Source organism: Rhinolophus sinicus, chromosome 14 (assembly GCF_057876585.1).
Source record: "Rhinolophus sinicus isolate RSI-liver-muscle chromosome 14, RSI-T2T, whole genome shotgun sequence".
Classification (NCBI taxonomy): domain Eukaryota; kingdom Metazoa; phylum Chordata; class Mammalia; order Chiroptera; family Rhinolophidae; genus Rhinolophus; species Rhinolophus sinicus.
The window spans coordinates 112,946,254-112,959,458 of record NC_142514.1 but is presented as its reverse complement, the minus strand read 5'-3'; the positions used below and the strand labels follow the sequence as shown (position 1 = coordinate 112,959,458).

At 38.0% G+C, this 13,205-nt stretch overlaps 1 protein-coding gene across 1 annotated transcript in view; it reads right to left on the bottom strand.

Moving 5' to 3' along the window:
• GUCY1A2 (guanylate cyclase 1 soluble subunit alpha 2) overlaps positions 1–13,205 on the bottom strand; it is a 271,854-nt gene that overhangs the window by 222,022 nt on the left and 36,627 nt on the right. The window contains exon 3 of the mRNA XM_074335531.2: positions 11,973–12,094. Coding sequence (XP_074191632.1) covers positions 11,973–12,094 — 122 coding nt within the window. The remainder of the gene's footprint in view (positions 1–11,972; positions 12,095–13,205) is intronic.

Here is a 13,205-nt window from a genome sequence, read left to right as displayed (position 1 = left end):
TAGAGCTTATTTTTAAAAATACAAAGTCAAATTTCCCATCCTAGATATGATAAATCAGAATACCTGGGTATAGTGTCTACAGGACTCCTTTTTTTTTTTTTTTTTTTAATATCTCCAGATTATCCTACTATACAATCACTAGTGGAATCCACTGTTCTAGGGTCTGGAGTAGACATAATTGTTTCTGGGATTAAGATTTAAATCAATAATGCAAAACATACCTCTCTAGGAGGGCAAAAGCATAAATTCATCGATGTTAAAATAAAAATTGATATTTTCAGAGTTGGCTTTTCCTCTTTTTTTTGTGCTTGCCTAGCTCTAGACAAGGCTCAATCCTGACCAGTATGTATGAGTCAGAAATTACTTTAGCATCCTTGCTTATGAAAATCATATCTGTTATGTTTTTCCTCAAATGACTCTTCTATGTGCCTCAATGGTTTCTTTTCATATCTGTCACCAACACTCCCCTAACTTCAAATGAAATCCTCCCCCATACCACCACTTCTTCTGTGGTGCTCCACAACTGGTGCTTCTGACTCCCCTTTTCTACATGGGAAGTGAGGTCCAATCCTTCACATCACCACCATGCTTTATTACCCAAAATCTACCCCACCCCGCGTCTGCACAATGACAGTGGTGGATAACATTGTACAAGCTGCCCACAAAGGTTAGAATAAAATTCATTTATATCACAGGGGAAAATTCTGACTAGTATTTCAAGTCTACATCTCCTTTCTTCACACAGAAAAATTACCAATTCTCATCTGAAAGTTAAAACCAGACTTGGTGGGGGGAAAAATAGCATGATAAGCCAAGAATTGGAAGTTTTGGCTCAGTTATACAACATTTGAAATGGATCTCATTTCATTTTAACTATCTACTATTACAGATAACAGAAATATAAAAAGAGAACTCCAAACATCCATAAAAGTTATCAACAATACGTAATTGTCTATAGCTCACCACATAGAAAATAAAACATATGAGACTCACATGGGGCTCATGAAAACTAATCAAAAGATATTAATATTTTTGTTTTGAAAAATAGACTGACAGTGAGATAATAAAAGGAATGTGCCACATATAAAAAGCCTTACTTTGAATAATATTTTTACTGTGACTCATAAAATTCTACTCATCAAATTAATTTAGATAAACTGGGATAGAAATATCAAAAACACTTAAAATTGACTGAAGCTCTGAACTCAAGGCTAGTAAGAATGACAACTCATCTGGTTTAGAACATAGGATTTTTTAAAATTTAACTCAAATCTTACTGAAAATTTTCGTTAATTTTTCAGACTACATAAATAGCATGCTATTAAAATGTATTATTGAGTCAAAATTAGAGTCATACAGCAAAAAACATGAAAACAGAGACAAAACAAAATGGACAAAAAAAAAAAATTAGACCCACATGTAACAAATGATTTAATGAGTAATAGTTATCAAATAAAAGGGAAAAAGTCAGAGGAAGTAGGGAGGTGGTATGATCATTTGAGCTAAAGACTCAAACGAAGTAAAAACAAAAAATAGCATTTAAATTAACAAAGCAAATGTACCAAATCACTATGAGTTTACTCCATGAGAAGGCAACAAAAATGATCTATGAGTTTGACATATGAAATGATGTGGGCCCACAATCATTTCTCTCACATAGTAAGGAAAGAATAAACTTCTTTCTAAGTCAGAGAAAAAAACAAAAATAATGATACTCCTTTGTAACGGAAGCAGTTGAAGGGCCAATAATTAATGCAGTATACTCTTACATCAAAGCCTCAGAGTCTTCCTGCTTTCCCCACAACCTAATGGTTTGACCCTATATAAACAGCTTGACCTATCTGTGCTTTCATTTCTTCCGTTCTAAGTCAGACATAATTTTTCCCCATTAGGAATTTTGCAGATATTAAATAGAAGTGATACTATCTCCTGAGAAGAGAGCAATAGAAGATTTTTTTAAGAGGCTTGAGAAACCTGCTTATGACAATGAACTAATAAGTTTTAGTTAAGTGAGTTAACTCACTGACCATTGATAGTGTCGAAAGGAATTAAACTACAGCAAGCTGGGGACTAAGAGCTTGGGATATCCTTAGAGAATAAGGATATTAACAAAGACTGCTTGTGGCATCTTATACTTTAAACATCTTCACAAATAGGATTACAGGTCATATCATTTAGAAGTCACACCCAAATTCCTAAAAGCGTTCATTTCCACTGTATAATGCTGGCTAACTGCATTCTGGGAACTTATTTTTTAGCAGATCAAAGAAAAAGATTCTACTTACCAGTACCATGGATCATTTATGCTAAAAATCTCACGAAGAATTTTTTAAGCATCTAAATTAAGTCATAAAATCTTGGGAAAGTACTCAGAATGACAAACAGTAGAACAAAATTCTTACAGTTTGCATGTGTTGAAACTGTAAGGAAATAGCAGGTGCTATTTTTGTTTATTAAAACATCTATTAGAATGACTAAAATCCAAAAACTGCTAATAACAATTTTTGGAGAGGATAAAGAGACTGGCACTCTGGAAGACACTTTGATAGTTTCTTTCAAAGCTAAACAAAGTCCAGTAATCTCTCTCTGAGGTATTTACTTCACTGGCTTAACAACTAATGCAAGTGAATTTTCTAGCAGCTTTATTCATAATTGCCAAAAACAGAAGAAACCAAGACGTCCTTCAACAAGTGACTGCAAAGGAAACTGTGGTACCTGCAAATGACGCAATACTATTCAGAGAAAAAGCGGAATGAGCTCTCAAGCCACACAAAGACATCTATTAACCTTAAATGAACACTGCTACGCAAAGGAAGCCACTGTGAAAATGCTACGTACTGTATAATTCCATTTATATCACATTCTGGAAATGGAGAAACTATAGAGTTTCTTTAGAACTTTAGATCAGAGCTTTCCTGGGATTTGACGTGGGGAGGGGGATGGCGCTGCAGAAGAGAAGCACAGGGGATTTTTTTATGGCAGTAAAAGTATCCCACATGATGCATGATGGTGGATACATGACACTGCATTTATCAATACCCATAGAATTGTACAACACAAACAGTAAACCATAATGTATGCATATTTTAAATATATATAAATATATATGTATTACAAATGTATGAAAAAAACCTCATTGAAGGTGGTAGACTAGAAAGATACTGATCTACATAACTTTGGAAATGAGGCTGCAAAACTCTACACATTAACTCCATACTCCAAAACTGCACATAAACTCTGTACTCTAGTTGATAAAATTATTTCCCATGGGAGTATGTGTTAACAATTCTGAAATAACTACACATTACATTGGAATTGAATAATTACGTAGATGGATGGCTAAAGAGAGCCAAATTTCTCACTGCTGGAGTAAGAGGTTATACACAACCATGGGGGAAAGATTAGAATGATCCAGCCATATGGTAATGGATTAGAGTTGGACACATCAGTACAAACTCATATTTAGTATAATACAGATACAGATGGACACATAGAAAAATATTTACAGATAGGCATATAGACACAAGTTAGTACACATATATATATTTCCTTGCTCTGTCAGCTGAGAGAGCCTAGAAGCAACAACATCGTAGTAACAAGATATTGGTTTCTAACACCATCCTCTAATAAAAGGAACCAGGACCCTTTGGAGAAATGACTGAGACTAGGACTGGGGCGGAAAACATGCAAAATGAGTCTGGAGCATCTTACAGAACTAGAAAGTAAAGAAATACTCAAACACACCCACCCAGGCACTGTGTGTATGCAGATACGCACGCACCCCCCCCACACACACACACACACACAGACAAACACACGGTGATGGGCATATGTCAAAGTACAGAGGAGACAACTGAAAGAGCTGACCAATACTCTTCAGAACTGTCAAGATTATAAAAAACAAGAAAACCATAAACTCTCTCAGCCAAGAGGAGTCTAAAGGAGACATGACAACTAAATCTAATGTGGTATGTTGAGTGAGATCCTGGAAAAGAAAAAGGACAGAGAGAAATTAAGGATATCTGAATAAAGCATGGAATTTGGTGAATAATAATGTATCGCTTTTGGTTCGTTAATTGGAACCCAAGAACCATGTTAATGTAAAGATGTCATTAACAGAGGAAATGGGTGTGAAATATATGGGAACTTTCTGTAGGTACTATTTTCATAAATTTTCTACAAATCTAAAACTATATTAAAATTAAAAGTTTACCTTAAAAAGATTTAAAGGGAAAATAAAAGTGAAACCCCACCTACATGAAAAATTCAGTAAAAGAGGACAATAGACAGTCTGATGAATGGAATGTGAGAAGTTGCCCTCCCACTCAAAGAAGAGGTGCTGGACAGAGAGTTGCTAGTGCTGGGGAAACAATGCATGAGAGGTAAAGAAGACCAAAAAACAAAACAAAAAAAGGAACAAAAATGACTGTCATGTTTTTCCAGTAAGGAGAGAGGCTAAAGCGATGTGGAGAAATTTAACACGAATAATGAGAAAAGGCTTATAACAGATTTCAAGGGGGGGAAAAACGGTTCTAAGAGAAAACGAATATCTATGGGAGAAAAGAAAGTACCATATTTCTGCTCAGTATATCTTGTATCTTCTAAAACTGATCTGCATAATTTAAGCAACAGTTTTCATTAAAGTGTTTATTGTGTACGTACTGGAGGCAGTGTTCACACTCGGTGGTCATTTCCTTTTCAGGCTCACCTATTACACCTAGTCATTTTGGGAAAAGTATGCAGGCAGAGAGCAAAACGCAGAAGTTCTCTCCACTATACAGAGAAGCACTATTCGAGGTCTCTTTGAGGAATTATTAAATGAGATACTACAACAATATTCCTAAACTTATTCATTAAAAAAAATCAATGGCATCAGAAATACAGCTTTTTGCAAGCTTTGTGCCAGACAAATAATGTCTAACATCCACGTATTAAGTTAAGCCTCCTATATACCAAGATCGGCTTGAAATCCTGCAGCCAACAGAACTGGTATAGTGTTTACTACACACAACTAAGAAACCATGTTTGTGTCATGACAGCAAACACCATCACCCCTAACTTGTATTGTCAACACCTGAAATCTAAAGAAAAACATACTGGTTCTAAACTGAAAATGATCTTAATTACAATGAAACTGTGCTCTCCTCAATACTAATGAGAAAATAGTCTTAAACATTTTTGATACTACTGATCACATACAAGCAAATAGCCCAAATACATTTTGAAATAGTAATAAACTGAGTAAAATGCAATATCATAACAATACTCATAATTCAAAGAACGAGGAACACTGGTGCAATTAGCATTAGAGGGGTGATGTAATGTCAATCTCAGTCCAAAGAACAACTCTGGAAGGCAGCATGAATCAGTGGAAAGAACACGGGATTTGGAATCAGACTGACCTGGGTTTAAATCCTGCTTTTATGGCGTGTAGTCACTGACAAAGGAACTTAAGTTAATGGCTCTCAGTATTAGTTTCCTCACCTGAAAAAGTGAGCAATTTTGACCTCTCAGGTCTAATGAAAATATTTTGCAAATATTCAATAAGAGCAAATACTTATGTAACATTTGTTATGTATCAGGCTGTCCTGAGTACCGTATATAAATTTATTTAATCTTCTGAACAATTTTTGGAGGTATGCAATTATATTATCCCCGTATTACAAATGAGAAACATGAAGGATGAGAAATATGAAAGATTAAGTAAGTCATTCCAGTTCATATAGCTAGTAAGTAGAGGAGCTGTTTTCAACCCAAGTAGTCTGGCTCAGTTTTGCTCTAAAGCATTACGTTACAAAACCATTATTAAATCAGTTAATTCCAAATACCTTACCTCCTATTCATCTCATTAAAATACTGACACTACTTACTTTTAATGAAAGAGAAAACGGATCAGTTAATAAGTTGCAGTAACAAAGCTATATTGGCAGAGTTTATTTATTGCTATTAATCTTAATTCATGTGTAAAAGTGGTAAATAGTTATTGCAACAACTAGTTCTCCAAGTTGCTAAATATGTTAAACATATTCCAATTCACTAAACAATTATATGATTAAGAGTTATTCTGAGAAAACCCCCAAGGTAACCTTAACCCTAAGCAAGGCTGACTAATGCTTCAGTTTTATGGCCAATAAAAAGGCTGCTTAATGCACATTCCAAATCACAATACAACCAAAAAGTACATGCAAGTCAATATATAAGCAACAAATTATTACTTGTAAAAAACAAACAACAGGGGCTGGCCCGGTGGCTCAGGCTGTGGGAGCTCCATGTTCCTAACTCCGAAGGCTGCCAGTTCAATTCCCACATGGGCCAGTGGGCTCCCAACTACAAGGTTGCCAGTTCGATTCCTCGAGTCCCGCAAGGGATGGTGGGCTCCGCCCCCTGCAACTAAGATTGAACACAGCACCTTGAGCCGAGCTGCCACTGAGCTCCTGAATGGCTCAGTTGGTTGGAGCGCGTCCTCTCAACCACAAGGTTGCCAATTCGATTCCTCGACTCCCACAAGGGATGGTGGGCTGTGCCCCCTGCAACTAGAAATGGTAACTGGACCTGGAGCTGAGCTGCGCCCTCCACAACTAAGACTGAAAGGACAACAACTTGAAGCTGAACAGCTCCCTCCACAACTAAGATTGAAAGGACAACAACTTGACTTGGAAAAAAGTCCTGGAAGTACACACTGTTCCCCAATAAAGTCCTGTTCCCCTTCCCCAATAAAATCTTTAAAAACAAACAAACAAACAAATAACAAAAATTCCATACCAGCTAATGATTCTGGAATCTGTGGCACTTTATGGAGAACTCAGGTTTCACAGTGTTTCAGGGTCCCTGATACTAGGAAAATATTGTGAGGTATAAGACCCAAAGGTCATCTCCTTCCTCCTCCTTACTAGCATCTCCCGAACAAATAATCCCGTGACAACATTCCTCTCATTCTGACTTTAAGTGTGCTAAGGTTTTGGAAACAATAAAGCCTCATCTAACAGAAGACCTTTAAAACTGAAAAAAAACCTTAATGAATATTCTTTCACGTCCTTTCTGATTCTTATGAGAGAAAATGCACTTAACAAAAGCAGTATAAAACCATACTTTGTTAATACTTAGTAAATAACCAATGTCTGTTAAAACAGCAAACCTTAGTTTGCCATAATTATTCAGTAAATGAATTCTAGAGCTCTCGTTTCTATTTGATTTCTGTCCTACTGTGGGATGACTTTTTCCTATATCATCTGTTCCATCTTATAGCTCTTGATGCTCTACACTGAAACACCCACAACCCCTTTAATAGTATTAAATACTATTTAATAGTATTAAACCTGAAGTAGTCATACCCCTTGTTTGTTTTAAACTGTGTTATGGCAAAGGGAGCTGTGCATTTTTCCATCCTTCTCCCTTAACTCTCCCGACTCATTTTCTGTCTCTGTGCCCCCGATATCACCTAAATCCATGCCATAGGACCAGATGGCAACACATCAGCAACAAACATGGTATAAACCCTTTCATGCTTTATCACAGATGCTTCATTGTACCACTCAACTGTTAAAAGTCCAAAGAAAATACTCAATGCCATAGCTCACACGCATATAAATGCATTTTTACGACCTAATTGGAGCTAAAAATGGGCTTTGTAGATTATCACTGAAAAAGGTTTACATTTTTCAGACAACTAAAATTAGAAGATCATTTTGGTATGCAAAAGACATGTACCAAATAAAGCCATAAATTTAACACTAAAAGTCTCCAGCAGGGAGGACATGGTTCACAACTCTGTCTTTGTACGGCCTTGGTCCAGAGTTGAAGAGCCTCTTTAGAGCGCTATACTGCATCACCACATGGTACTGTCCCACCAGAGCGCCAAAATGAGGCTAATAAATGACAAGGAGCAGTCTGTACTTAATATCCCTAATTTGTAAATGATGAGACAGAAATAGCAACGACCGGTTTCTAAGCCAACAAAAGAGAAATAAATAGCAAAAACGTTAGCTGTCTGGAAATAATTCTTTCCCATGAGTAGTGGGGCATGAGCCACTCTAATGTGCATGCGTTTCCAGGAAGTCCTAGGGAAGCTTGGACAGAACAAATGCACGACAGAGGCGTCACTTGTTTTCTGCAACAAGCTTGCTCTCTCTGTCTCTCTCTCTCTCTCTCTCTCTGTCTCTCTCTCTCTCTCTCTCTCTCTCTCTCTCTCTGTCTCTCTCTCTCTCTCTCCAGGTTCGTCTTTTTATTCCATGCCAACCGCTAACTCAAACTTCAACATGAAGAGCCAGGAAATAATCAAACTATCTACAGTTTTCACTGAATCAATAGAGATGGTCATTTTGAAAGGAGTAAATAAAATTTGTTACTTTGATCATATTTTCTAACTTACGACTTTAAATATTTTTTGTAATAAGTGAAGTATAAATAACATACAAGTGAGTGAACACATGTTTAGTCTCTACCACAACCCTGTAATTGGTTAGGAAGATGAGAAAAATACGTATTCCCCAATCACAACCCACCAATGTTCTAACCACACTCTCCAAAGGTGATTAATATAAAGCATAGAGTTGGAAAACTGCCCTCTGGCATCCACAGAGAAGATTCCCAGGCATGAAAATTTCTCTTAACCTGGATGAAACTATTTCTCCATGCCAAACCCCCACACTCAGGAAAAGGCTTCCTTTCCTGTATGGTGTTTTCCTGTCTAGTGAGTTAATCAATTCTTGAATTCTCATAAATGATTGTACAGGAGAATTTAAAAGTAATTTTAAAAAAAGATGAAATCTAAGCAAGCCAAGATGAATCATAGTTCAGTGACATATTAAAAACAAAGCTTTCATTGAATATGACCAGTAAAGCTGTTATCTTTGTCCAGAGAGAGTCTATATTTCAAGAGTCATGAAAGGACATTACTCAAAAGAGAACAGCTACCTCTTAGGCACATAATCACATGTTGGATCCATGCCAGCATCTGGTCAACAGGTGACAGGCATTTAGTTTTATTCTTCAGAAATTTAAATTTTACAAGGTTGTGCTTTTTTGCAAGTTGGGAACAACCCATTACTATTTAGAGGGGAAAAAAAACTCAGATCTAATTATCTCTTTTCTAGAAAAATGTAATATTGCACCGGCCCGGTGGCTCAGGCGGTTAGAGCTCCGTGCTCCTAACTCCGAAGGCTGCCGGTTCGATTCCCACATGGGCCAGTGGGCTCTCAACCACAAGGTTGCCAGTTCAATTCCTCGACTCCTGCAAGGGATCGTGGGCAGCGCCCCCTGCAACTAAAATTGAACATGGCACCTTGAGCTGAGCTGCAGCTGAGCTCCCGGATGGCTGTTGGTTGGAGCGTGTCCTCTCAACCACAACGTTGCCGGTTTAACTCCCGCAAGGGATGGTGGGCTGTGCCCCCTGTAACTAGAAAACGGCAACGGGACCTGGAGCTGAGCTGCGCCCTCCACAACTAAGACTGAAAGGACAACTTGAAGCTGAACAGAACCCTCCACAACTAAGATTGAAAGGACAACAACTTGACTTGGAAAAAAGTCCTGAAGTACACACTGTTCCCCAATAAAGTCCTGCTCCCCTTCCCCAATTAAAAAAAAAAAGTAATATTTATAGAAATCCAAACACTGTTGTACAGTCACCTTCTAAATTATAAGCACCCAGCTTAAAACTCCTCATTCCCTAATGTCATCAGGTAGCACGCCCCTGCTGCTCTTTCCACTCACTATGTGACCCATCTGTATCTCTGGCAAATTCTTTAGGGCAACTAAGCTGGGCTGGGACACCGTGGCACCTGGTGGTTACCATGGTAAATTGTCTGGCCTAGAGTTTTTTTGTGAGAATTGTGCACACTTGTGTGCAAGTCATGGCTCAGATGCCATTAGCACGCACTGATTCGCAAGGTGGGGAGCATAAGGAAAGGAGATATAAGGGCAGGGAAACATTTAGAAATTGGATAAGAGCAACTTTTCAAAATATTAAACATCCCTCTGCCAAAATTCTGATACATCCCTCTTAATAGGGCATCATCTCAACTACCCACCCCCTAAAAATCACAACGTGTCAAGAGAAATAGATGTTACTGATGAGAGAGTCCTTGAAAATATAAAATCAGAAAACTGTAAATAGCTCTTGGGTAATGCCCATTTCCATCCCCCTTTATTCTCATCCTTCATCTTCTCCAGAGTAAGGTTCACTTGGGTAGTACAAGATCGAGGTAAGAAAATCTTTGGCCTTCCTTTTCACGGTCCATTACTGTCTTGTACACTATTATGGACAAACCACTTATATCTACATGCCTCCCTTCACAAAAGTTCCATGTTCTTAGTAAAATATTTTGTGTTTTCAAAAGTTACATAGGATAAAAGTACAGTCATGGAGAGCTGGAGTCCCAGCTTGAGTGTAAAAGCCAGGTCTACCTCTGAGAGTCAGATATGTTTAGAAAAATCCAGCAGACTCATGGGTTGAGGTCACCTGGAGTCTGTAGAAGGGACTCAGATATCTGCAGACAAAGTATTTACTCTAAAGGGAAAGAAAGTCAGGCAAACAAGTTTGCCCCAGTTTCCATCATCTGATTCTGAGATGTGATTCTTTTTTTTCTTTTTCTTTTTTTTTTTTTTAAGATTTTATTGGGGAAGGGGAACAGGACTTTATTGGGGAACAGTTTGTACTTCCAGGCCTTTTTTCCAAGTCAAGTTGTTGTCCTTTCAATCTTAGTTGTGGAGGGCACAGCTCAGCTCCAGGTCCCGTTGCCGTTTTCTAGTTGCAGGGGGCACAGCCCACCATCCCTTGCAGGAGTCGAGGAATCCAACCGGCAACCTTGTGGTTGAAAACCCGCACTCCAACCAACTGAGCCATTCTGGAGGCAGCTCAGCTCAAGGTGCCGTGTTCAATCACAGTTGCAGGGGGCGGAGCCCACCATCCCTTGTGGGACTCAAGGAGTTGAACCGGCAACCTTGTGGTTGAGAGCCCACTGGCCCATGTGGGAATCGAACCGGCAGCCTTCGGAGTTAGGAGCACGGAGCTCTAACCGCCTGAGCCACCAGGCCGGCCCCCCGAGATGTGATTCTGAGTTCTGTACTGAGTCAGTCACTAAGATTTGTTGTTCCCCATCACCACCCTCCACCACTCCTTAGATTCCCATCTGAGTCATAAAAAAAAAAAAAAAAAAAAAAAAAAAAAAAAAAAAAAAGGGAGGATTCCAAAAAAATAAAAATAAATAAAAAAAATTTAAAGAGGTATTTTTCAGTAAAAAAAGAAACCTCCGTAAGGCATTAGGGCAAAATATATTCCTACTTTGGTATCTACTTTGCATATACTACAACATAGCTCTCACACACCAGGAATAACAGATAGTAAGGTACAAAGATAGTATGGCTCATTATGGTACAAGCGTTAGCTGCTTGATTCAGTGCAGTTTACAGCAGCACCCCTTAGTCATTTGGGGAGCATCCAGAAATAGCCCCCATGTCATAAATACTAGTATCTTCAAGGTGGACACACATACCACCACATGCAGGGCACAAAGACCTCAGCGGATGACCTACCTGACCACCTCTGAGTTCACTATAAGTATATACTCGTATGATCCACCCTTCAGCCCCGAACAGGGCCTCCCAGAAATAATAGAGTAATAATAATAGCAATAATAGAGTATGGGCTTAGAGAGGACAGAAAGATCCCCAATTTCAGCCACGGTTCAGAGTCAGAGAAATATGGATTATAGGAGGCTAATAATACTAACATGTGACTATTTAGAAAAGTTTCCCTGGAATGTATCTTTACTACAATGCTTTTCAATCGCCAGGTAAACATCGTACATGTAACTTCCACTTAAACATCTTTAGGAGTGTTGAAATTAAATCACTTCAAGACAAGGTCTCAATTTGCCATAGCCTCCAAACTTCTCTTTGGTAGAAAATAAGACATTTACACCTTTATTTTTCCTCATTCATTCTCTCTTAATCATATAAATATAGAGTTAATATACCGAGTATATTAGCAGTGCACTGAAGAATTCCTGAGACGTCTTCAATTTCCTCTTTGTTGGAATGGTCTGCATAGGAGCATCTGTTAGAGATATTGTGGAAATTCTTTTCTGCATCCCTATAACTAAGAAGAAAACAAAATTAGCATATGGAGACATTTTTAAAGCATCTGTGAATGCACTCATATACATACGCACAAGCACACGTAGTCTATGCTCTTAGCGTAATCACATTTTAAAATAACCGAAACTTAAAGACATAATTTCTGTCATAACCCACCATTAACATCGGCACTAGCAGTGTGGACCTGGAACTGGAGACAATCATTAATAAGAAAGCTATGTTTGGAGAAAAAGAAAATGAGGAAAGCCAGAAAATACATCAGCTTTATGTAACCAATGTTTCCTTATCTGTGTGTGTTTCATAGCTGCTGGTAATCTGTTTCTATAAAGAAATTGCCTAGAAAAAGAATAATTAGCAGTACTAATTTGGTGCGTTGGCACTAACTGTGTTGAAAGTAAATACATCTTAACCTCTATCACAGTCAAAAAGATAGCAGCACGGTACATAGATAACAAGTAAACAAATAAATTGTCTGGAGTCTGACAGAATGTGAATCATGGTTTACCATTTTCTGTGTGTATTAACATATAATTAATATACAATATTATATTAGTTTGGGGTGTACAACATAGTTATTCAACATTAATACACCTAATGAAGTGAGCACCATGCCACGTCAAGTAACCATCTGTCATCGTACAAGGTTGTTTTGATATTATTAACTATATTCCCTATACTGTACCTTCCATGCCAGTGACTTATTTTATAACCAAAAATTTGTACCTCTTACTCCCATTCACTTTTTTTTGTCATTTTCTACCTGTGAGAATTTGGGTAAGTAACCTAGTATCTGTTAGTCTAACAGATAATCTTCCCTTATAGGGACTGTCTCCTAGAATTTTGTGAGGACTAAGGTACAAAATACCTGTGTAACTAGATGTTGACTGGTACTTTTCCAGTTGCCTCTGAATTAGAGCTAAAACACTAAAGCTGAAAACAAGAGGAGCTAAATGCTCCCACATTCCAAAAGAGGAGACAAGAAGACCACATGCCTCCTTCATAACTTGAGTGATTAAATGGCCACTGCCACTGTCACCCCACCATCAGCTTACAGAAGCAAAGGAACAGAAAAAATTCAAAAGGAAATCCTCAGAAGTTAGTAATTGGGCTAG